The 25254-nt window shown below is 36.1% G+C and overlaps 2 protein-coding genes across 4 annotated transcripts in view; both read left to right on the forward strand.

Moving 5' to 3' along the window:
• LOC126808889 (uncharacterized) overlaps nt 1-7449 on the forward strand; it is a 95772-nt gene extending 88323 nt beyond the window's left edge. For all 3 annotated transcript variants that reach the window (XR_007674815.2, XM_050533935.2, XM_050533936.2), the window contains 4 exons: nt 113-157; nt 2031-2134; nt 3388-3492; nt 3909-7449. Coding sequence is in view for 2 of the 3 variants with exons in the window: in XM_050533935.2 (XP_050389892.2) it covers nt 113-157; nt 2031-2134; nt 3388-3492; nt 3909-4190 (536 nt within the window). In the remaining variant the exon portion in view is untranslated. The remainder of the gene's footprint in view (nt 1-112; nt 158-2030; nt 2135-3387; nt 3493-3908) is intronic.
• A 7062-nt stretch (nt 7450-14511) lies between these two features.
• LOC126811952 (filamin-B) overlaps nt 14512-25254 on the forward strand; it is a 54962-nt gene continuing 44219 nt past the window's right edge. The window contains exons 1-2 of the mRNA XM_050538037.2: nt 14512-14783; nt 19218-20035. Coding sequence (XP_050393994.2) covers nt 19714-20035 — 322 coding nt within the window. The 5' untranslated portion in view covers nt 14512-14783; nt 19218-19713. The remainder of the gene's footprint in view (nt 14784-19217; nt 20036-25254) is intronic.

Raw genomic sequence — 25254 nt, forward strand, 5'->3', positions numbered from 1 at the left:
ACAGCCTAGGCCTATTTTGACTCTTCTTCATGTTCTGATATTAAACTGCTGGTGGATGTATCATAGTTAATCATTTCAACCCCAGTTAATTGTTTCAATTTTTCTATTACAGATACAACCAATGCCAAAATGGATTTTGAGATTCCAGCAGATATTGGTAAGAAAATATTGCATTTTTTTGCTACTTTTAGTTAACTATATAAAATACTAGCTACATTGTACTGGTAAAGATCGCTGATGCTTCCTTATATGAGTTCCATGAAATCCGGAGTAGTATAACTTGAACACCAGAAGTAGTAGTACAACGCTAACAGACAAGGCAAAATTTGACCTTACAGTGTATATACCATAAATTTTAGCGTTGGGGCAGCCCTGGTGTAAGTCTAGTTGGAATGTGTGGTTTTGAGTAGAATATGTGTGTGCAGTTAATCTGGTTTTGCTAATAGTCTGTGTCAACACTTTCTTGCTTAAGATAAGAACGTCAACGTTTTTAACCTTTAGATTTTGGTACATGTAAATATTGACTTGAAGAAAATTAAAGAAAAGAGAAACAAAATGTATATTCCATATTTCATACCGATATATGTCTGACTGTCAGAAACTACTGTTCTTAGATCACCTCAAACCGCCCAAGTTATAAAAATAGCTGAACAGTATTAGTTATGAGTGTAAACAAGTGTGTTTATATATATATTTGAAAGGCGTATTAAAGTTTGTGTCAGACTGATAAAACTGATAATATAATATTTTGGGATAATCAGAGACACCGGGAGTTGAGATAAATCATCTGGTAATAAAACGGATAAACTCTAACTTACTTTCTTTAAAAACAGATAAAATACAATCATTATCACAGTTTAATACGTCTTACTAGTGGTAATTTACCAACCATAAATATAGGTTTAAACCTATTTTTAATCTTACGTTGTAGTGCTGCCTTTTTGGCAAAACTCTGATAAACATGTCTTTTAGTGCTGGTAGATGTAAATATAATCAGTAATGATCACACAACAGGGAGGGGTGTGTACAGAAAAATGAGTAAGGGGTCCCTATTTCGGCGTGACTGACCGCGGAACTTCAAGGAGGATATGAGGTTCACCTTTTAAATGTATAGACTGTCTACTAGGCTCTCTCCTGACAGGATAGTGATATGAGATTATTAAAAGACTTGGCAACAGGCGACATGAATCACTCCACCTGTGTTACTACACCTATTCTCAAATAATTAAACTCATTTGTTCTTTGTCAAATTTCCTAAATGCCAGAACCAAATATGTACAGATAAAATGCTTTGAAAGTATCATAAATGGTGCTGAATGCTTTGAAAAAATAGAGTTTCATAACTAAAAAAAACAGTCATTAATAATTACTTTTTGAGTTACAGCTCTTGCTTCCCTGATTCAAAGCTTATTCTGTTCTGGAATTGATATTGATCAAATATCATGTCATGAGTAATTTGCAAGAAACGGAGCTTCTGATATTTGGCATACAGAATGTTTGAATTCCTCATGTCCGTAGGAGCGCCCAGCCCCTTGCCCCCAGTGATGTTCTGATGAGAGGTAGGGGGGTCGGGGTGGTCTAGTTGTTTAACGTGTGCGTGGAATCACAAAGTCTATCATTGAGTCAAGTGGCGTGGTTTCGATTCCTGGCTTGTACAGTACATGTAGATGACAAGGAGTCATCTATCATTGAGTCAAGTGGCGTGGTTTCGATTCCTGGCTTGTACATGTAGATGACAAGGAGTCATCTATCATTGAGTCAAGTGGCGTGGTTTCGATTCCTGGCTTGTACATGTAGATGACAAGGAGTAGCGTTGGATTTTCTCCAGGTTCTCTGCGTTCCTCGCACTGCTAAAGACCCCTATACGCAAGCGACTTAATGAAATAAAAATGAACCGTATGTTAGTCCCAAAATGACCTGGTTTGTGTCGAGTTGGTGTTAAACCACATCTCTCTTGCTCTCTCTCTCTGATTATAGGACACTAACTGTTTTATGAATATTAGATTAATAAACTACATGTTATATTTCAGATTTAAGTAAATGCCCAGGTTTGGTTCCGACACCAGCTCATTGTCCGGTATGGAAGAGGGAGATGATAGACAAGAAAAATAAAGACAGAGTTGAAGAATATGTTGTAAGTTTTATTGAAGATTACAGAATGCTAAAGTAAAATTCTACTCTCCCGAAAATGAGATCTGACAGGTCAGGCGCGAGGATCACCTTACACCTCAATCATGGAACTGATCAATAATTAGGGGGGAGTTGGGTGGCAGAATGGTTTAACATGTAAGGTTAAGATCATAAGGTCTGTCATTGAGTCAAAATGAAATGAAATGGGGTTTAACATCCTACTGTTCTGCTCCAAACTGGGCTAATGAAGACAGGCATACGCGATACAGTGTGCTCTGAGGAAAATTTTGCCCAGACAGCGGCACTATGGTCTACTCTTATATCGAATTCCAACTGTCAAGGGGTCTTTTACGTGCACGCCAATGTGTACATGGGACCTCGATTTTTCATTCTATCCGAATGACTAGACAGCTGTCCTTGTCAGGCCCTCCGTCCTGCATCACTGACAAGGGGAACACCCGACCTCCAGGCTAGCGAGCCAGCGTCTCAGCCACCGTGATCCCCGTCATTGAGTAAAGTACTGGGTATTGATTCCCTGCTTGTACGTGACAAGGAGAAGGGTTTGCATGTCCAGCCTTCTGGATTTTCTCTGGTTCCTTCAGTTCCTCCCACTGCTAAATAAATACCCCTTCGTGCAAGCGAATTATTGAAATAAAATTGAACCAAATGTTAGTCCCGAATGGCCTAGTTTGTGTCGAGTGGATGTTAAACCCCCTCTCTCTCTCTCTCTCTAATCAAAAATTAGATCATGGAGCCATTGAGTCAAGTGTGATGGTTAATAGTTTTCTGCAGGTACTCATGTTTCCTCTCACTGCTAAATGTTGTAGGCAAAATATTGAAATTAAGATGCACCATATGTCAGGCCCAAATAACTCCCTCTCCCATCCTTTTCTTCTTTTTTCTCTACCTCACTGTTGATCGTCAGTCTTGAAGTGTACCTCATTTTTGCCATCCATTCCCAGGCGTATGTCAAGAGGGGGATTCCAGGGGGTCCAGACCCACCCCTGCTGGCACAGAGAATATATTTTCTCTCCTATATACGTGGAAATAACACCGTTTTAGCTCACTCCACTGTAATCCTATTATAAATGTATGCACCTAAATGAGTAGAAATATTGTCTCAAAGCTTCTGCATGATTCTATCAAACTTTCCCCGACCTAACGCCTAACTTAACGTTGTCTCCATCTTGGACCCCCTGCTGCTCAAATTCCTGGACTCATCCCTGATTCCTCTCTCATGATTCTTTTGTTTTTTAGCGAGAAATTTTACAAGAAAGAGAAGAACAAGAAAAATGGAAAAATGTTCCTGAATGGAAACGAAAAATATTAAAACAGAAAGCTGATGAAGACAGAGCTAAAGCTGTAAGAAATATTTTACTGATTATCTCCCCCTTTTATATTAATCTATACCTTATATGGTCATGTGGATAATGGAACGTGGAACCTGTCAACAAATTAATTAAACATTAATTTACCATACAGTGTGCTATGAGGGAAATTTTGCGTGGACAGTATAAGCACTATGGCCTACTCTCATTTAAAACTCCAACTGCCAAGGGTTCTTTTACGTGCACACCTATTTGTACATCTGACTACACCTAGAACTTCATGGGTTCTTACTCTTAATTAGTTTTAGTTCCATGTAAATGCTCCCATTACCTACCAAAGAATAAATTTGTGAAAATCTTTGTGTGAGGCTTGGATAACTCAGCTGTGGTGTGTGTATATTCTGTTGCCCGGCAACCTGTCATCTCCTCATTCTGTTTATTTTTTCACAGAAAGCCACGAAGGAAGGAACAGCCCCTCCGCCACCAGAACAAAAAACTACACAGCAGGAACTTCTGCACGCTGGTCAGGGACATAGAGAGGACAATTTTGTTCCAGCGGCCATGAACATTGATCCAGAAGAATTTGAAAGCATGCCTCCATGGAAACAAGAACTGTTAACCAAACGTAAAAATATCCCTGTTACATTCAACAACGAATTCAATCCAGACGAGGAAGAAGAACCGCAACCCCAACGTCAAGAATACAATCTGGATGTCAAGATGGCGAGTTGATTTCCTTCAGTGACGTTGAATTAAAAACTCTTAAACTACGTTAAAATAATGAACAATGTGATGTAATGATATTTTAAGACATGCTACACTTCGCGTTTAAACTCCATTTCAAGGTAAACTGTAAAGAACAGTGCGTTAGTTTAACAGAGTAGCAACTACTGTGCAGCATTGAATATCGCTCGCTCGTTGGCAATAATTCTATTAATCTTTATTGTAAAATACGAATTGGTCAGATTGCCGTTAATCCAAACCAAGAAACTCTCCAGATTTAAAATCTTTTCTCTTTGTTTATGACAGATTTGGAATCTATGCATACTGTTTTGGACAGATTTTTAAAATTTGAATTTAGTTGCAGGAATCTGTGAATGGTTCCAGTGACGGTTTATTCACAAATTGACAGATGAGATGGTGGATCAAATCTGGATGAAGAAAACAATTTTCAGATTTGAATTTGGAGAGAGAGTGAATCTAGATTTGGATATTTGGCAATCAAGTAGAATTCAGTGGTTCCCAACCTTTTTCCACGACCAGACTCCTTGGGACATTTAACAAAATCCCAAAGACCCCTTGAATTTATTCACTGCCACCATTTTCCACATTAATCTTTGATTCATCCTAACATGGCCTCTCTTAAAGGCTATTCTGAACATAAAATGTGGTACATTAACCCATAGAAAGACGGTCGCCATTCCTATAATGTGACTCAGCTACAGAAATCTCCAAATAACAACAATTTCATACTGATTTTACATTTCCTCTCTGGTTTTTTTCATGGACCCCTTTACCTTGTGGACTTCTCCGAGTTTGTGGGCCTTAGGTTGGGAAACACTGGCTTTCATGTAGATAACTGAAGTTTACATCATTTTTTAGTTTCAAAAATAAATTGTCAATTTTGAAAACCAGAAAACCAAGAGTTTAAAATTGACAAATCGGTTAACTTTTTTTCTCAAGATATTACTGCTGAATTAAATTTTTTACACAATTTTCGAAAATATTTGTCATAAATAGAATTTATTATAAATTTGTGTTTTGTAAACAAAAAGCAACCAAAATCATTTTGTTTATGACTTGTATGTTTTATTAATGATTTTAGTAGGTAAATGAAAGCTTTTTCTTATTCTGAAGGATTTATGATAAATTGTAAGTACATGTATATGTTTATTGATAAATAAATGGCTGTGTTAATATTATCTAGGCTATTTTCAATCAAATCATGTAACAATAAGGCTATGTGCACACTTTGATTGCAAGGCTGCTTTTAACCAAACAATGTTATAATAAGGCTATGTTCACACTGTGAATTTAAAGGCTGCTTTTAACCAAACCGTGTAATAATAAAGCTATGTTCACACAGGGAGAATGTCTGGTGGCTGGAAGGCATAAAACATTTTTATTCTTAACTTATAAACTACTCTGACTTGTTAACCTCTCTATGCTTTTCATAAATGTTTTATGGCTCTGAGCCCATATTCTTAAAAATTTAAACCAAAATATATTAAGAATGAAACCCAAGAGCTAAAACTTGTACTATGATTCTTACTTTCAACCAATGAAGAGGCCCCATTCTTAACATATTTTAGTTTGAATTTCATGAATAAACCCCTGGGCTTTGATAAAATCTGAATGTATTTATAAAACGTAATCTGTTGATATGTGGATGTTTTTTATTTCAGTGTTTATAAGATAGATTATTGTATTAATGATGTAAGTTGTATTATAAATAGAGACAGTTATTATTTTATTAGATAACCAACATGTGTTTATAATAGTATTTATATCCATATTTAAAGCTTATGCAATCTTTTTCAACCAATCACAGCAGCTGTAACATATGATAGCTATATATATATAAGCTTACTGCTGATTTGGTCCTGGTCAAGTCAAAATTTATTAACGAAAATATATTCTGTTGTTTTGTTAAGAACTTTTCAATTGTCTCAGTCAATTTTATATTAATTGCTAAGTTATTTCTCAGTCACTTCTAAAATATTATATAGTAGGTTTGCTTTGTTTGTGTCATTCTTGGAGATTAAAGGGAGATAACTCTTACCCAATGGCTGTTTTGCCAGGATACTTTGAGTTTCTCGATAGATGTACAGAACATATCAAGACTAGAATTTTTATCAAGTCCTTTTTTTCTTCCATTATTCCAAAAGTGTTCTTGCCAATTTATTAAGAATTAAAATTTCTATCCCCTACCAGGTCACATAATGTTCAATCAAACCCTGGAATATTATGTTATTTGAAGTTGAAATGTTTTATCCAGAATTTTGATGATCTTTTTTTTATAAAATTTTAAGATAATTCTGACAGTATTATTAGAGAAGTTTTATTTGTACATAGTTTTGAATTATTTATATGTATAGCTTTTACAACATGTTTGTATCATTTCATAACAATCGAGCTCCATGTAACCTTCTCTGATTTTAAAATGAGAAACAGAGACTCTGTGAATTGGATTTACACTTTCAGTTAGGTGACAGTTTTCTGTGACAGATGAAGCTATTGGCCCGCAGCAAAGCATCCTGGGTGGCAGTCTTGCTGAAGCAAGTTGTCTGACTGTGAAAAGTTGCCTTGCAGCAATTGTCCAAAGTCTTGGTTGTGCTGAAACAACTGTCATTGTAGGCCGTTCGCATAAAACAACTGTCATTGTAGGCCATTAGCATAAAATAACTGTCATTGTAGGCCATTAGCATAAAACATCTGTCATTGTAGGCAGTTATCCAAGAGCAAGTTATTGTAGGCAGTTAGCATGAAACAACTGTCATTGACGCCAGTTATTCTAGTGTAGTTCTCATTGAAGCTAGTTACCATATAGCAATAGTGATCTGTTCTCCCATTTTATTTTTTTAATGCGTATATATATAGCTCACCCTGTCATCACCCCATCCCATAATGCTCAAAGTTTAACCATCATTAGCATCATTTTCTTCCTGTAAATGAATATAAAGAGAATAGTTTATATTTCTTCTGATAAAATAATTTTTAGCTTTCAATATGCATGTTTTAATTATTTATCGTTAAAGAATCTCTGTTTTTTTGTTATAGAGAAATATTTGTTTATCTGCTGGCCTACAGCGAAAGGCTTGTAAACAAAGTGTTTATTTATTTTGAAAGCCTGCGAGTGTTATTCATAATTCTGCTAGCAGCAACACGCCTGCTCCTACTAGCCTATGTATATACATAATATATTGTCGAATCTCTTCTCTCTAATAAATGTTTTGTATTGTGTGCAGTATTAAACATTATATAAAATACAGATATCAGTTTTACATCGTCTCTACTCAATAAAACCATTTTTTGAAGAGCAAAATGAAATCAAATGGGGTTTAATATCCTACTTTGTAGAGAGAGGGAGGGAGTCCAATCGAAACAACTGGGTCATTTCGGGATTAACATATGAATTCAATTTTATTTCAATAATTTGCTTGTGTGTAGGGGTCTTTAGCTGTGGGAGGAAACCGAAAGACCCACAGAAATCCCACAAGGTTGGACAGGCAACCCTACTCCTTGTCACCATGCCACTTGACTCTCATGTCATACCACTCGGCCACCCACTCCCATGCCCTACTTTGGGCTAATGATGACGAGCGTAATACAATGTGCGATGAGGGATATTTGCCTGGACAGCAAAACTCCGTAACCTACTCTTATTTCCAACCATCAAAGATTATTATTTTTTGTCCAATCTTAATGACTAGACACTGTCCTTGCCAGGCCCTCCATCCGGCAACACTGACAAGGGGAAACAATGCTGGAAATTCTGGGGAACTTTCTCAGCCAACACATGGGTCCCTTGTTGAAAATGTCACTGAAGCCATTACATTAGCAGTGATAAAGGGGCATTTTGTGGTCATTGTCAGTCACAATCACATAAATGTAATTTGTCAGTGTGGTAGATTTATTTTTTTATAGCTAAATTGGGGGACCCTTTAATATTGGGGCCCTGGCTGCAACCAAGTCATCCACTCTGAATCCAGGCCTGCCTATAACTCAGATGTTTGACCACAATCATTTATAACTACTGCTAACGGACCACAATTTACAGTTTCATGATAAGAAACCACCAGATAAATTCCTAAGGGGATCATAGTTAAGATATATGAAATCCATTGGGGGGGGGACTCGGACCGTATCCAGGAATAGATTATTAAATGTCAAAAATTATATAACTCACTGAGCTCTGATGACAATCATATCAAATATCACTGGCTCACTATGCATGAGTCGCGAGTTCGATCCCAGTGTTAGTGGAGAAAGTAGCCAGGATTTTCCAGCCTTTTTGTGATGGGGGACAGAAGGCTTGTCAAGGAGTTTTGTCTGGTCATTATTTCATTTTCATGTGTTTGTGCAATTTAGTTAGGCTCGTTCCAGTGGCGCAGCAATGATTCCCAGCAATGGGTGATGAAAAAAACAAATATTTCCGACCAAGAGGTACAAGGAAAGAAAGACAACCATGCGGAGTGACCAAATTAAATACTGCCTTGCTCTTGATGAATACACACTGCTGATTGAAATGTGTGAACGTCTTTTTATAAAATATATTGGTAACTCATTCACACGAAATTTGCATATTTCTTGCCCTAACAGATCGAACAAAGCTATTAAAAGATAATTAAAAATTCTGAAGCTTGATATGGATATAATTATGTTTATATTATAAAGGCTGGTATGTTGATACACACTTCATTAAACACACTGGGTCAAATGAACCATACAGAATACATAAATCAACAAGAGCTTTGCTAACACTGCAATATACGTCCACATTCAAGGTTTGATTGATATGGTACTTTTTAACATTAAGAGAATGAAATGTGAAATGGCTGCAATGACTGTAATATGACAAAAGGCAAAGAAGGCCAGGCGTTGGGTTTGGTTTGTCAAATGTACAGACTAAATATTAACAAAAAAGTGGGCATGCACCAAAATAAATAGTTGCTGTCTTTACAGTATATGGAATAAATATGCAAAGTTCCAAGATAATTTAGAATTGCAGCCTGTAGACAATAAATACAAAAATTGGGCATGGCTCTGCCCCTGGGAGTTGGATATGGAACAATATTAATAGGTACCACCCCGTTATTGAAATGATTTATATGCTGATTTTGTACAAAATCTATAGAGTATTAACAGATAAAAATTAACAAAAAAGTGGGTGGGGTACCACACCCCTGGGGGTCGGGACATGCAAAAAAATAAATAGTTGCTATCCTTACAGTATAAGGAATAAATATGCCAAGCTCCAAGATGATCCATTTAGAATTCCAGCCTGTATACGATAAACACAAAAATTGGGCGTTGCCCTACCCCTGGGGGTCGGGACATGCGGCTGTCGTCCTTAGGCTTTAAGGAATACATATGCCAAGTTCCAAGACGATCTATTAGAAATCGTGGCCTGTAGGTGACACACAAAGAACAAATTGGTGTGTCTCTGCTCCTGGGGGTCGGGCATGCACCAAAAACAATAGGGATCATCCTTACGGTCATACGCATACGGGCTCGATATGACAGTTAGGGGGCAGAACCCGAAAGGCCCGAAAAAATTTCGGGTTTACAGAATGCGGTGCCAGTCTTCTGCGAGACGGTGTATGGACCACCACCCCCACCCCCCTCCCCTCCCCTCCCCACCTCTCCCTAAGAAAATTTTGGAATATTTGACTGCCTCAAACGCGTATTCCTGCTATTACAGCCCGTGAACAAAGCAACTTCAAACCAATCACATGATTAATTGCATCATAATTAGCCAATAGAATAAGTAATGGCTGTGAATCTGAGGCGCGTAAAGTATTCATATCATGGCACGGAAAGATGTGGCTTGTGAGAATGTACGAGTTAGCTCATACTGGCACGCGTTGTAACCAAAGAAATAGCACACGTAACCATAGAAAAAACCCATGTAACCATAGAAATAGCACATGCAACCATAGAACACGCGTAACCATGGAAACAGCATACGTAACTATAGAAATAGCACACTTAAACATTTATGTACTTTATACATCAAAAAACAAATCGTGGACTGATATTAATCAACGTGTTGATGGGCCGTCAAATGAAAGAAAACAGACATTTTAAAAAAATGAATTGAGGTTGCGATATCAAATAAGCATTAGCAGTTAGCACTTTGGAGGTTGATAAAAAGAAAAACAATTTAACTTGCATGCTTGATAACGACCAGTGAAATCTTGTCGAAACTTCGTGTGTATATAATATAGTGATTGTTATCCATAGAACTGTGTCGTGTTATAAAATTGACTTGATGTTTCATAATTTTCTCGAAAATATATATTTATATATTTGTATATTTTTCATATAACATTAGGAATAGGTGACGCGTGACACCTAACAAAATTAATATAAATGTTAACTTGTTTTTTTATGTTGCTGACAAATTTACGTTTGTTAGAAGTGTATTATAATAATATATCGCTAAATTAAACCTAGGCTATGTATTCGAAGACTTGGAGCGTGGTGGGGGCGGTGGGTATAAGTCATCAGGGTGCGAAAAGAAGAAAAAGTACAAGTAATTAAGGGGCCAATACACGTTAAAAAAAACATATGGAGAAATTTTATACATAATTATGATGTGCTAGTGCCCATACACGATTCAATGATTTTCCACCAAAAATCAATCTCGTCAAAATCTTTGACATGGACGCATCGGTCGCAGTCGCACTAATTCTCGCTTTGGACTCCGACGAAAGGCCGCGAAGGAAATTCTTCAGCATCTTTTTGAGATCTTCTGCCGTGGCGGAAATAAAATACTCACGATACTTCTTCAGTAACATGTCGTACGCATCGGCTTTCTTGTCCCGATTTCTACAGTCAGGTAACTTAATTTTCCACATGGCTGACAAGGTCTTGTACACATTTAGCACTTCAATTAGAAACTTCTTTTCTGCCGCTTTCTTCCCAGACATGGTGATCCTCACACCCAGGCCTGTAGCCATGGCTTGGTGGCTGCGGAGGGGGGGGGGGGGCAAAACATTAACGCCCCTTGCCCCACACTGGCTACGGGCCTGCTCACACCTCGGCGGTCGGTGCGAAATGAAATTTTGTTCAAAATTTTGACAGAAGCCCACAGATGCTTGAAAATATTGACGACCCGTCAATAAATATGTTTGGTGGTTTTATCCGTCAAAATTTTTGAGTCAATGCTTTTTTTGACATCAAAACGTACCATACATGGTCAAGTATGGGCCCCTTTAATTCCAGAATATCCCAAAAATATATTTTTTTTTTTTTTTGCGATCATCAAATCTAGCTTAAGGACAAACCGTTGTGTAACTGTGTTGTGCAGTCTCGGGGTGCGGAAAGAGGAAAAAACCAGCGGCTGCCAGGCAGGATACGCCAACATTTTCGAGAGATGGATAGAGAACAAGCTAAAAAGAAAGTGATTTTTCCTACAATCAGGGGCCATAATTCAGGAAGTTACGGTCCGATATGCGCGAATATCGAAAGGAACCGAGATCTTTGGGTTATAAGCTTACATTTCAAGTTTCAACAAAATCGGATAAAAATTGTGACCTTTATAGGGTCCACAACCTTGATATACCATATTTTTACGCTATTTGAGAACGAATGGCGGCCATTTTGTCTGTCATTGTGTCAATTTTGGGCCGATTTACGGACGTCCGGACGGACAGTTGCGACGACAATATACGTCCACATGAAAATGTGGGGGTATAAAAACAGTAATTAGCTCCAAAATAGCTCAAAAATAGTTTTTTGCGATCGATCATCAAATCTCTTGAAACTGGGTTGCCATCGCCACTCACCGCGACCAGTTTCTCCACTATCTGCCGCTTATTTGTATACTTTCTTTTGTACACGTTCAATGGGTAGATTATGATGGGATCTAAATATAAAGGCCACCTGCAGATTTCGTCATGGACGCGAGATGTAAACAGGGCTAGAGCGTGTTAAACCATTGCCCTTAAGCCAACAAGGAAAACAACATTATTTAGAATAAAATTATTATACAATAAATTGTTCGTTTTATGAAATTCACAAAGCGGGGGTTCTAGAGTAAACATACCAAGTGGCGTGTCGAGAGAAGGGTTAAAGGAGCGGTTGGCCTGGGCAACAAAATCAGGGAATGGAGTGGTGGGGTGGGGTGGGGACATCTAATGAAAGAGAACGTAAATTAAACATGCATTATGCAAGAGCTACATCTGCCTATTGCAGGTCTTTTTTTTTTTAGGTCTTAAATGTTATCTAAATTATTAATTAGACATTAAAGATATATTATGTAAGATTTAGATAAAGAGCTAGACATTCTTGCTATTATAGTTCGAAAAGAGATAATGTAAAATGAATAATTTGAAAATTTCATTCAAATTACTATATTGCGAGCGAAGATATTAGCCTTTGAAGGTTTGACAAGACGTGTGCATAATTTCAACCACCGTACTGGTTGTTAGAAGCTAAATCTCGCTCCTCCATTTTTAGCTTAAATCAAAAGATGGCTGAACTGTTCTAATCTATTTAATATCGGAGAAATCCGACGCCATCGAGAGTTGATTATGGTTTGGCTAAGTTAAACATGCATTATGCAAGAGCTAAATCTGCCTATTTCAGGTCTTTCTTTAGGCCTGAAATGTTATCTAAATTATTAATTAGACATTAATTAACCTATCCAGGCCATAATCAACTCTAGATGGCAGCGCTAGCCTGCGATCTTTAGTGGATTGTAAGCCGATTTACTGCATAACTTTCCTTCTCTATTAAACGATTAAATGGATAATCGAGACTGTTGTTTATCGTACTGACTTTAGTAATGATGACCGAGGCTTATGGGAATTTCAGTCGCTTAGTTCTCGGTTCATAGTGGATCAATTTGAATGAAATTTTCACCAAATTGCCTTTACATTATCTAGTTTTTAACTATTATAGTGAGAACTGCCAACTCGTTACCGAATCTCCCATAATGTATCTTTAATTAATGTCTAATTAATAATTTAGATAACATTTAAGGCCTAAAGAAAGACCTGCAATAGGCAGATTTAGCTCTTGCATAATGCATGTTTAATTAACCCATCAGTGGATTGATGATTTAACGTTTTTTGATTGATGATTTAACGTGAAATTGGATAATCGAGATTTTATTTATTATCGTAACTACGGCAGTAATGAAGATCGAAGCTAGCCTAAAATTCAATGGCTAATATCTCGGTTCAGAGTGAAGCAATTTGACTGAAATTTTCATCATATTTTGTTTTCATTATCTATTGTTTAACTATTACAGCGAGAACTGTCAGCTCTTCATCTAATCTTACCTAATACCCCATTTAGTTTCTTGATATTTGAAATTTTATTTTTGTTGTCCACCCAGGGTGTTGTGACCACATTACTGAGTCCAAGTAACTTCTATGTAATTATATTGAACATAGATAATTAACAAATGTTTACAAGAAAAAGATAGATCCGATCCGTTCTAAATCATAGCTCACTCTGTATTTGATATACAGTTCTACAAAACAATATAATAACCAGTCATGATATATTTGTATTTATAAAGCTTTAACGGGCAATAATAAATTTATTTGGCTCGATCGGGTCGGCTGTCTTTATATCCGTTTAACATTCTACTGTGCAACATATGAAACCAAAATAAAAATGTCAAAAACTGTTTTAATGTAGCATGTGACAAATTGCACTCTTTAGTCGGCTATGCTCTGACCTGAGATATATTTCTGGTATGGGAGAGATCTTGAAAATGTCAACCAAATAAAATTGCATCGCTATATATGAGATTAGAATAAGATTTGATTTGATTTTATTTTATTTTATCAATACGTCCATTAAGAGCAGCAAACATGAAAAAAATACAAAAGAACAACTTGGAGGTCCTCTGTTCGATCTCTGTGTTGACCGAAAAAGCTCATCTGGAATTTCCGGCGTGGTTTCTCTAGTCAGAAATGCAAGACGTGGGGCCTGGCAAGGGACTTCGCATAGTCGTTCGGATGGGACAAAAACCCCGAATCCGTTGTAAGCACGTAAAATAACCATATACAGTTGGAATTCGAAATAAGAAAAGGTCGTAGTATCCTGTATGACGTATGTCCGTCTTCATTAGACCAGTCGATGCAGACCAGTAGGCCGTTAAACCTCATTTCATTTATGTTTGCACCCTCTTAGCAATATGCCATTTCACATACAATTATTATCTACTTTTATATTTACACCCTCACTCCCCTTTTTTCAAAAATCTTGTATCCGCCCATTTTAATAGGAAAACCGGTTTTGTGTATGTATTCAATTGTGCCCATATATTGAAATATCTAGATAACCAAACATAAGCCCAGCCTAGTTATAGTGGTGTATACCTGAGCTGAAACTTTTATATATATTTATATATTACCTGGATAACTCAGGTGGGAGTTAAACAACATGTAGGTATTTAAATGGATTAACAACCTTGTGGATTAACAAAGTGCGGTTTTTTAAAGGTGTTATAGAGATCGTAGTGTCGTGTTTTGTACGTGTAAAAGTATAACAAGTGTTACCTGTAATTAAAGGTGTTTTATAGTATAGTTTTAGTACTGTGTTTACCTTCAGGCTGTATTTCACAGGTAACCGGCTGAACAGGTATTTTTGTTTACCTATTACTTTTTACCTGTAGGTAACGAAAGTTTGTTTAATATTCAGGTGCATTCTTCAATGATGGCTAACGGTATATAGGTGGGCGAGTGTTGAAAACATCGCCCTAGAAGTTTTCAAACTTGTGCCAATAATTTCATTGCGTATGGATATATTATTTATTTATCTGGATTTATTTCTTTATGTTATGTAACAAGAAAGCACGAACCCGAGTCTAGAAGTTCTGCAACTAATGCAAAAAATAACTTATCGCTTATAAAGATATTATTGTATTTGTCTAGGTTTTTTTCTTGTACCTGTGTCACCTGTCGCCATAAAGCACGAACTAATACCAAACGAATTATTGCGTATAACGATATTACTGCAATTATCTAGATTTATTTCTTGTCAACAGGGTCGGTTTCTGGCACATTTGACCAATTTCCCCAAATTGGGCCTCGCAGCTCACCAACTTAAACATTTTCCAGGCAATCTGGCAGCAGGGTTGCCAGGTGTGGCTATTTTTAGGTAATTTAATCAATTACTATTTGTGAGGTAAAGCATAGTTGACCTTAAAACTATGAATAAATATAGGCCTAGTTAAAGTTATTCACGTCCTGCAATGTTTTCATATCCTGTAACTTCGGGCCTCCCAAATCGGGCCTCGCATTTTTCACAACCAGCCCTGCTTGTCGATTTAACGTACCAGCTAGTGTCCTCGGTCGTCTGGAACAACCCCCATAATAGATCATGTAGTTTAAGTTATGTAACGGATTAAGCAGCAATCTGGGTCTAGAAGTTCTGCAACTAATGCAAAAAACCAAATGAAAAAAAAACAGCCCAAAAACCCCCTAAAACTATCGTGTATGGAGACATCGTTGTATATTTAGTTTTCGTAGATAAAGAGAGCTTTAGCTTAAAGGAAAATTGAATATGAAGTATCTCGTAATACTACAGTACCACAAGCGTGTATGGAGACATCGTTGTATATTTAGTTTTCGTAGATTTAAAGAGAGCTCGAGCTTAAAGGAAAATGGAATATGAAGTATCTTGGAATACTACAGTACCACAAGCGTTTGTTACCTATATGAACGCCTCGACTGATATCTGGTATTAGGTGTTCTAGAAGGAATAAGCATGCCCTGGCCCATGCACAAAACCATTCACTGAATAGAGGGAGAGAAATGGGGATTAACGTCCACAAACTAGGTCATTTCGGTACTAACATATGGTTTAATTTTAATTCAATAATTCGCTTGCGCGTAAGGGTCTTTAGCAATGGGAGAAAACCGGAGGTCCCGGAGAAAACCCACGAGGTTGGACAACCGACCCTACTCCTTGTCACGTACAACCGGGGATTCGAAACCATCACTGAATAGATAAACAAGTGTGGTATGGCTACCTGTCTGTATTGTTGGTATAATATTTGTACCCATAGCTGACCTTGTTTATTATAAAAACATTATGAGTATATTATAAGTTTATAAAGAACATATCATTTTATCAACCGTGGTATATTATTCTATCAACTGTTGTGTATATTCAATATGTATTGTATATAATAAAAGATGGCGATAAGATATAAACGGTGTAGATAATATAATAGACTAGGAATAGAAATACGTGATCGACCTGTAATAGTGGCGAGATCTCTGATATATCTAATGACAAATATAGTTTACAAAATTGTACTTTTAACTAAATATCGCTAAGATTATGTTTATATTGGGGAGGACTGTGGAAAATCCCGGGGAACTTACTCGGCAAACACCGGGAGCGAGCCCAAGATCTCCTGGTTAGTGAGTCACTGTCTACACTCTGAGCCATCGCGGCTCTCACAAAGATTTAAAACCCCAATAATAACAAGAGAAATAATATTTATGACGGTAGTCCTGATTTGCTTTATCAACAAATAAATGGTTTTACCAGGTCAGGCGAGGGCAGGTTCACGCACTGTTGAATAGATGATGTCACATTGTCATATGGTATTTATTGGTGAACTATAAACTCAATTTGTAAAGGGCTATTTTTCCGAAGTGTAGAAATTTCATCGAACTTTGGCTATAGATGTATTTGTAAACGTACCTATCACATGGTCAATATCGTATTATAGCACTCGCAAATGTGTTTAAATAAATGTGTTCAAAATCCGTAGCGAGCCAAAATGAGGTTTCGGAGGCTTGCCCCGTGGACAGTTTTCAAACTAAAAAGGCCAAATATTTGCAGGTTATTTCCCGATTCCGACAGGCAAGCATTGCACGATGTTTCTACAATTGTTCTATCGTCGTTCTCCGAGCATATGTGTTGAAACGTTGTACAATACGTGTAACAACCCAGTGACTGCAGTATAAATTGTCCTGTGATTTTTTGTTTGGCTGAATCGCTAGATGCCACTCAAAAAGTCTATTAATTTCTCTGGATATAAACCATTTTGTAGACAACTAGTCTATTTCCTGCTAGCAATCAGAGATTTTACAGCAAACGTACAATTTCTTGACAACATTCGATGATAAATGTATTACAAGCCCTCGTCATCGCAAAAGGTCGCTAAGTTATATTATCTATTTCTAGAGATTTTCAGCATAGGTTTATTTTTGGACAATATTCGGCGATAAATTTATCGGTCCGAGACGGAGGGCTTGGCAAGGACAGTGTCTAGTCGTTCGAATTGAACGAAAAACACATGTATACACTTTGGGGTGCACATGAAAGAATCCTTGACAGTTCGGCGAGTTCGCATAAAATTGCAATAACACACTGTATGGCTAAGGCCCGTCTTCATTATCCCAGTCGGTGCAGAAAAGTAGGACGTTAAACCCTATTTCATTTGTGAACGGGACTAGGCTATAAAGGCCCGTTTTCCATGTGTGCATTTCCACCGATTACTTCAAAACGGTACCATTACATTTGCATTAGATCAACATGTTCGCGAAAACGCGCGCGGAAATATGGTGAAAACGCGTCCACGGAATAAACTATCTATGAGTCTGTTATCTCATAGAATTAACAAACATGTGTCTTGAATGAAGCCACCTCTTTTATTCCAATATGGATAGGAGGATGTAGGTTGAGAAGTCTTTCATAATTAGTGTATACATACAGGTATTTTTAGGGCCCATCCCTGCCCTTTTATTAGGTAAATGCTTCGTACACATCTTCAAAGAAAACTTATTTGAAAAGAATTTAGAACGAGCACCTTTATATCAAAATATCATAATAATCTTGTTTAGTCCGTCGAATTTTATTTTATTATCTTTTTGAATACAGTTCAGTTAAATTGATCATAAATTATATAACTGCAACGACGTCGTGAACTATATGAAATGGAAATGAAAAGTGTTTACAGTACTAAACGAACTTTAAAGATACATACATTTCTCGCCATAATACATACTGAGTTTCAGTCAAATTATATCATTCTGAGCCAAGTTATGAACGCTTTAAGAATAGCGTAGTCTCGATTTTCATTGATCTCGATGTTACGATAACAAACGAAGTTTCGATTATCCATTTTGAAATTAAATTAAATTATTAAATAGCGATCGTGTTTCAGTCCGTTTTAAATCAGAACTCAGTGGTTTAGGGAGTTGATTATGGGTTTAACATGTGAATAAATGTCTATAATTTAATTTATGTAACATTTGAGGTCCAAAACGAAAGATTTGCAAATAGGAAGATTTAACTTTACTTTAAAGGAAGGTTATAGGCGACAAGTCACAGTGTCGTGTTATATTTAAGCCGAGTACAAATATTTGCAAGGCTAAATACTAGGCCTATATGATTACGTGGTTACGTCGAATGGAAATGAAACAGAGTTTAGCGTCCTACTTTTCTGGATCAACTGCATGCAATCATGAGCTAGGATGGAAATCTCCCCGGCACGGTGACGTTTATTCTTCGTCAAATTCCCAACTGTTAATTTGGGCCCGTTACGCAGAAGGGCATTGCTTACGGGGCCTCGCGGTTACGTCCTATCCGAGAAAATTGACTCTATGCCTTCACTGTGCCATCCTATGCGCCACTGAAAAGGGCCCGGAAACTAAGTTGGCAAATCCAGACGAACATTCTCGGCTGACACCGGGAATCAACACGAGATAAAGGCAAACAGAGGATTTTGACCAGGATGCGATTCCTTATTGTGGGCATATTCCAAATCAGAATTTTAAAAAGATATTTACTCTAAACCTGACAAATAAAATGAAAAGATATGAAGTGAAATGGGTGTTACGACCTACTCTTTTACGTTCGTTAACGTGCACGCCAGCGTCTATACGGGAGCTCGGTGTAAATACACGATACGAATACTTTAATTTTCAAAAGTTCTGAAAATTAATTAGAATATTCAAGATTTATACCGAAATATTAATTAGAATTAACACAGTTTATTCAACAATTATTGTTCTTTAAATGTCGATTAAATTTATTTTGATATGATTTTAACAGGTGAGGAGTGATCAATTGTGGAATATTTGGATGATAAATGGAGAAGTAAAAAAGGTGAAAATGTAAATACAGTTTAAAGAAAACCCCAAAACACAAAACAATAGTGAATGTATATATTTTGTAAATTTCACACCGCGTGATATTATCTGTGATGGGCTTATTTCAGACGTTGGATTAAAAACCGTGAAACGCTCCATTAACGATCCGCGTTTATTCAAAGATAAAATATTATTTTAATAAGCCCGAATGCCTGATTTCAAGGTCGGATTTCAGGTATAATCAAGGCTGGTGTTTGGTGGAGTGTTTCGTCAACTCAACAATTTTGAATCGCTTTTCTAGAGATCGACATTTTGTCTTCATTCCATCTCTAGATTACAAACGGTTGCAGTAGGAACCCCATCTTTACGCTCGTGTCTTTATATGTGAAGACTGCGTGTTTTGCTTTGAGTGTTATTTTTCGAGTGTTTGGCCCCGAGGGTGTTAAAAACGTTCCACGATGATGATGGAGAATAGTCTACAGATGAGTATGAACGGATTCCGGACGATGAATACAGTCGCCGACGCGCAGTGGATTCAAATACAACGGAACACGTTCACGAACTGGGTGAACGAACAGTTAAAGCGACGGAATATTGTAATTGACGATATTAGTGAAGATTTAAGAAACGGTGTTATTTTAATAGCACTGGTGGAAGAACTATCAGGAAACGTCATCAAAACTCGAGTTCCTCGACCACAGAATCAACATGAAAAATTACAGAATGTTTCTGTGGCGTTAGATGTGTTGTCACGTGATGGAGTTAGAATCTCTAATATTGGTAAGTCAGCTTTGATTATTTTCTGAAATGAAATATAGTTGATGATCAGTGCAGGCCATATACTAAGGGTAATCCCATTTGGAGACAACAACAAAAAATTTCCGGAGCTTCATTCCAAATGGGCTTCACAGATGTGTTGTCAAGTGATGGAGTTAATATCTCTAAATGGGCTCCACAGAGGTGGGCCTACTAAAGGGGTGATAGGAGGTAGTCCTCAACTCAACTTAATCTATTGATTGTGCACCTTATCCAGCACATACATAAAAGCCCAATACCCCCACCCCTCCACCAACACACACACACACACACACCCACACCCACACTCACACGCTTTCAGGGAGGGATTAAGCTGCATGAGACACATTGACTGACAATATTGCTATGATCCTTGCATCAAGGTTCTGTGAAAACCAGGAATATTCTGATCATTGTAGGTCACACTCACACAAACTATATATCAGTGCAGATATACATGTACAACATAATATGGTACAAAATTGTCTTTAGAACTAATTTGATGGCCCTTTTAGTATTGGGGCCCTTAGCTGCAGCCTGCCCCCTTTAACCTGGCCTTACTTATACCCATTATAAAATCGAACCTGTAAACTCAGTTTGTTAATGTGGTTAGTGTTTTAAAAATACTGAAGGTAATAACATAATGTCTAAACTGTAACGTGACATCTCACATTGTGACATGATGTCTGACATGGACATTGTGAAAATTTAAATATTGAAATAAAAAGCCACCAGACATCACACATATTGTGTAAAATATAAAAAGTTCATGAGCAAGGAAGTAATATATCTTGACCATTACAGTATATAGTACTATCTGAACCATTACACTAAATAGTAATATCTTGACCATTACACTATATAGTAATTATCTTGACCATTACACTATATAGTAATATCTGGACCATTACACCATATAATAATATCTTGACCACTACACCATATAGTAATATCTTGACCATTACACCATATAATAATATCTTGATCACTACACCATATAGTAATATCTGGACCATTACACTATATAGTAATATCTTGACCATTACACTATATAGTATTATCTGGACCATTACACTATATAGTAATATCTGGACCATTACACCATATAGTAATATCTGGATCATTACACTATATAGTAATATCTTGACCATTACACTATATAGTATTATCTGGACCATTACACTATATAGTAATATCTGGACCATTACACCATATAGTAATATCTGGATCATTACACTATATAGTAATATCTTGACCATTACACTATATAGTATTATTGGACCATTACACTATATAGTAATATCTGGACCATTACACCATATAGTAATATCTGGATCATTACACTATATAGTAATATCTGGATCATTACAATATATATAGTAATATCTTGTATCTGAACCTTTACACTATAAATGTAATATCTTGGTAATAATTTTACACCACAATAGTGTGCATATTGGATGAGGTCTGCCATTTAGTCAAGAGGAGTGTTTTCAATTCCCTGCTTGCATGTGACAAGAGTAGAGTGACTAGGATCGCCTGTCCAACCTCATGGGATTTCTCAAGGTCTACTGGTTTCCTCCCACTGCTAGAGACATCTCTGTCTTCCTATATATATATATATCTTAATATGTTATTAAAATGATTTATCTTCACGATATACTCTGTGATAGCTTTGTGTGTAATATGGTACAACATTATACACCATCGCTACAAGAAATTTTATATTTTATCATGACAGTTTGCATGCACATGGTATTATATAATGTTTGAAGTTGACATTTAAAGTTAAGAGACAGTTATTCGAGGTATACTTATTAGACGGGTCAGTGCAGAAAGTTAAAAGATTTGAATACCGTAAAGTCAGACATGTAACCCACACTATATTTCCCCTGGTAGCTAGACGTACAGATCACTCATAAATCACTAGAGGGTAGGATATTAGACTACACCAGCTTGTTGTATTTAGTTATGTATTAAAAGGTAACAAAGTCGATTTGATGCATTAAACTCAGATCCTCCATATTGTCACTAATATACATACAATAAAGTTTTGTCGTTTTAGTGCACTGCATCTACATGGTGTCTGCATTATATGCAAAAACTCACATGCACATGCAGTAAAATGTTAAAGGGACTATCCCGATTTGAACAGAGTCTCAAAAATAAAAGTCTGAATACGTATAAAATTTAAGCACCAACATATTGAAGAATGGTGTATTTACCTTGTCTCAAAATTTCAGCTCAAAATATTGAGTCATTTGGACGAAAACGTAAAACGTACTTCACCTACACATTATTTTTATAAAATAAAAGTCTGGTTTTATCCAAACACTGCATAACACAGCTTGGGACCCCGGTCTCCATTTCCAGATAAAGACTGACACGTTTAAGCTGTTTGAAAACGTATCACAAATATTGAGATGGTTGCTCGGCCCTTAGGTAGAGGATTTTAAGGGATTTTAACACAGAATTAGGCAGTTTTATTTTCCAACATATTATCAGGATTGGCCCTTTAATCAAATGCATTATTCCGCTTGGTTTTGGTCTGGATAAGATTGCCTGATATGATAAAAGGAACAATATACACTTGCATAATCACTTAAGCCTCCAGAATCTGTGAAAAAGATAAATAGAGAACATAATATCATGTTTTATAAATAGATCACATCATATCATGTTGTATAAATAGATCACATCATATCATTATTTATAAACAGCTCACAAAATATCATGTTTTATAAACAGATCACATAATAGCATGGTTTTTTTTTATATAGATCGCATAATATCATGTTTTATAAATAGATCACATAATATCATGTTTTATAAACAGATCACATAATATCATGTTTTATAAACAGATCACATAATATCACCTTTTTTTTATATAGATCAAATAATATGTTTAATATATAGGTCAGATAATAGCATGTTTTATAGGTGACATAATAGCATGTTTTTTATATAGATCAAATAATATCATGTTTTATAGCATGTTTTATAGGTGACATAATAGCATGTTTTTTATATAGATCAAATAATATCATGTTTTATAAATAGATCACACAATGACATGTTTTATATATACATCACATAATAGCATGTTTTATATAGAGATCACATAATAATATGTTTTATAAATAGATCACATAATGTTTTATAAATAGATCACAAAATATCATGTTTTATAAATAGATCACATAATAACATGTTTTATAAATAGATCAAATAATATCATGTTTTATAAATAGATCACACAATGACATGTTTTATATATACATCACATAATAGCATGTTTTATATAGAGATCACATAATAATATGTTTTATAAATAGATCACATAATGTTTTATAAATAGATCACAAAATATCATGTTTTATAAATAGATCACATAATAACATGTTTTATAAATAGATCAAATAATAACATATTTTATAAATAGATCACACAATAACCTGTTTTATATATAAATCAAATAATAACATGTTTTATTGATAGATCACATAATATCATGTTTTATAAATAGATATCCATTTTTATACGCCCACATTTTCATGTGGATGTATTATGCCGTCGCCCCTGTCCGTCCGTCTACAATTGTTTGTGGACTCTCTACAGGTCACAATTCTTATCCGATTTTGACAAAACATGAAATATAGGTTGATCCCCAAAAGATCTCGGCTGCTTTTGATATTGGCATGTATCGGATCGAAACTTCATGGATTATGGCACCTGATTGTACGAAAAATCACGTTTTTAGCTTGTGGACCCTATAGAGGTCACAATTTTTATCCGATTTTGTTGAAACTTAAAATGTAAGTTTATAACACAAAGATCTCGGTTCCTTTCGATCCCTGAATTATGGCCCCTGATTGTACGAAAAATCACTTTTTTAGCTTGAGGACCCTATAGAGGTCATAATTTTTATCCGATTTAGTAAACATATTATTATATCACTGTTACACCCTAAGGAAGGCTGAGTTCGAATTTCGTGAAAATCGACCCAAAATTGACAGACAAAATGGCCGCCGTTCGTTCTCAAATAGCGTAAAAATATGGTATATCAAGGTTTGGACCCTATAGAGGTCACAATGTTTATCCGATTTTGTTGAAACTTGAAATATAAGTTTATAACCCAAAGATCTCGGTTCCTTTCGATATTTGCGCATATCAGACCGTAACTTCCTGAATTATGGCCCCTGATTGTACGAAAAATCGCGTTATAGCTTGTGGACCCTATAGAGGTCATAATTTTTATCCGATTTAAAAAAACATATTATTATATCACCGTTACACCCTAAGGACGGCTGACTTCGAATTTCGTGAAAATCGGCCCAAAACTGACAGACTAAATGGCCGCCCTTCGTTCTCAAATAGCGTAAAAATATGGTATATCAAGGCTGTGGACCCTATAGAGGTCACAATTTTAATCCGATTTTGTTGAAACTTGGTAATTTTATAATATAAAGATCTCGGTTCCTTTCGATATTTGCGCATATTGAATTGTAATTTCCTTAATTATGGCCCTTGATTGTAGGAAAAATCACTTTTTTTTTAGCTTGTTCTCTATCCATCTCTCGAAAATGTGGGCGTATCCTGCCTGGCAGCCGCTGGTTATAGTTACTGCCAAGAGATCTTTAATGTGCATGCCAATGTGTACACTGGACCTCGGTTTTTCATATCATCCAAACAACTAGACAGCTTTCCTTGTCAGGTCCTCCATCCTGCTCCACTGACAAGGGGATACCATGCCGGAAAATCCTGATGAACTTTCTCAGCCAACTGTTTGACTATTATCCTGATCACCACCCTCTAGACATTTCATATACGGGCTGGTAGTATTTGTTTTCATCTCTACGTCCTTTGTTAGATGAATATATGTGTGTGGTCTGTTGAATATATACAATATAGGTATCTGTTGAGTAGATATAATATATTCAAACTCCTATACTTATTTATCTACTTGAACATTCCGCTACCCTTCTTTATTATTGATACTTAATCGTCAACAACCCCATACATCATTATAGGTTAACAAGACAAAATATACTTCATTATAGTTGAGGAAAAGACAAATATACATCATTATTAATTGTTTAATCTGAAATATATAAAATAATTGGTCTTGAAAAGTTTTATAAACAAGTTACAGCATACAACAGGAAATATGAATTTACCATGATGTCATCACAGCCATTTTG

Source organism: Patella vulgata, chromosome 1, assembly GCF_932274485.2.
Source record: "Patella vulgata chromosome 1, xgPatVulg1.2, whole genome shotgun sequence".
Lineage (NCBI taxonomy): Eukaryota > Metazoa > Mollusca > Gastropoda > Patellidae > Patella > Patella vulgata.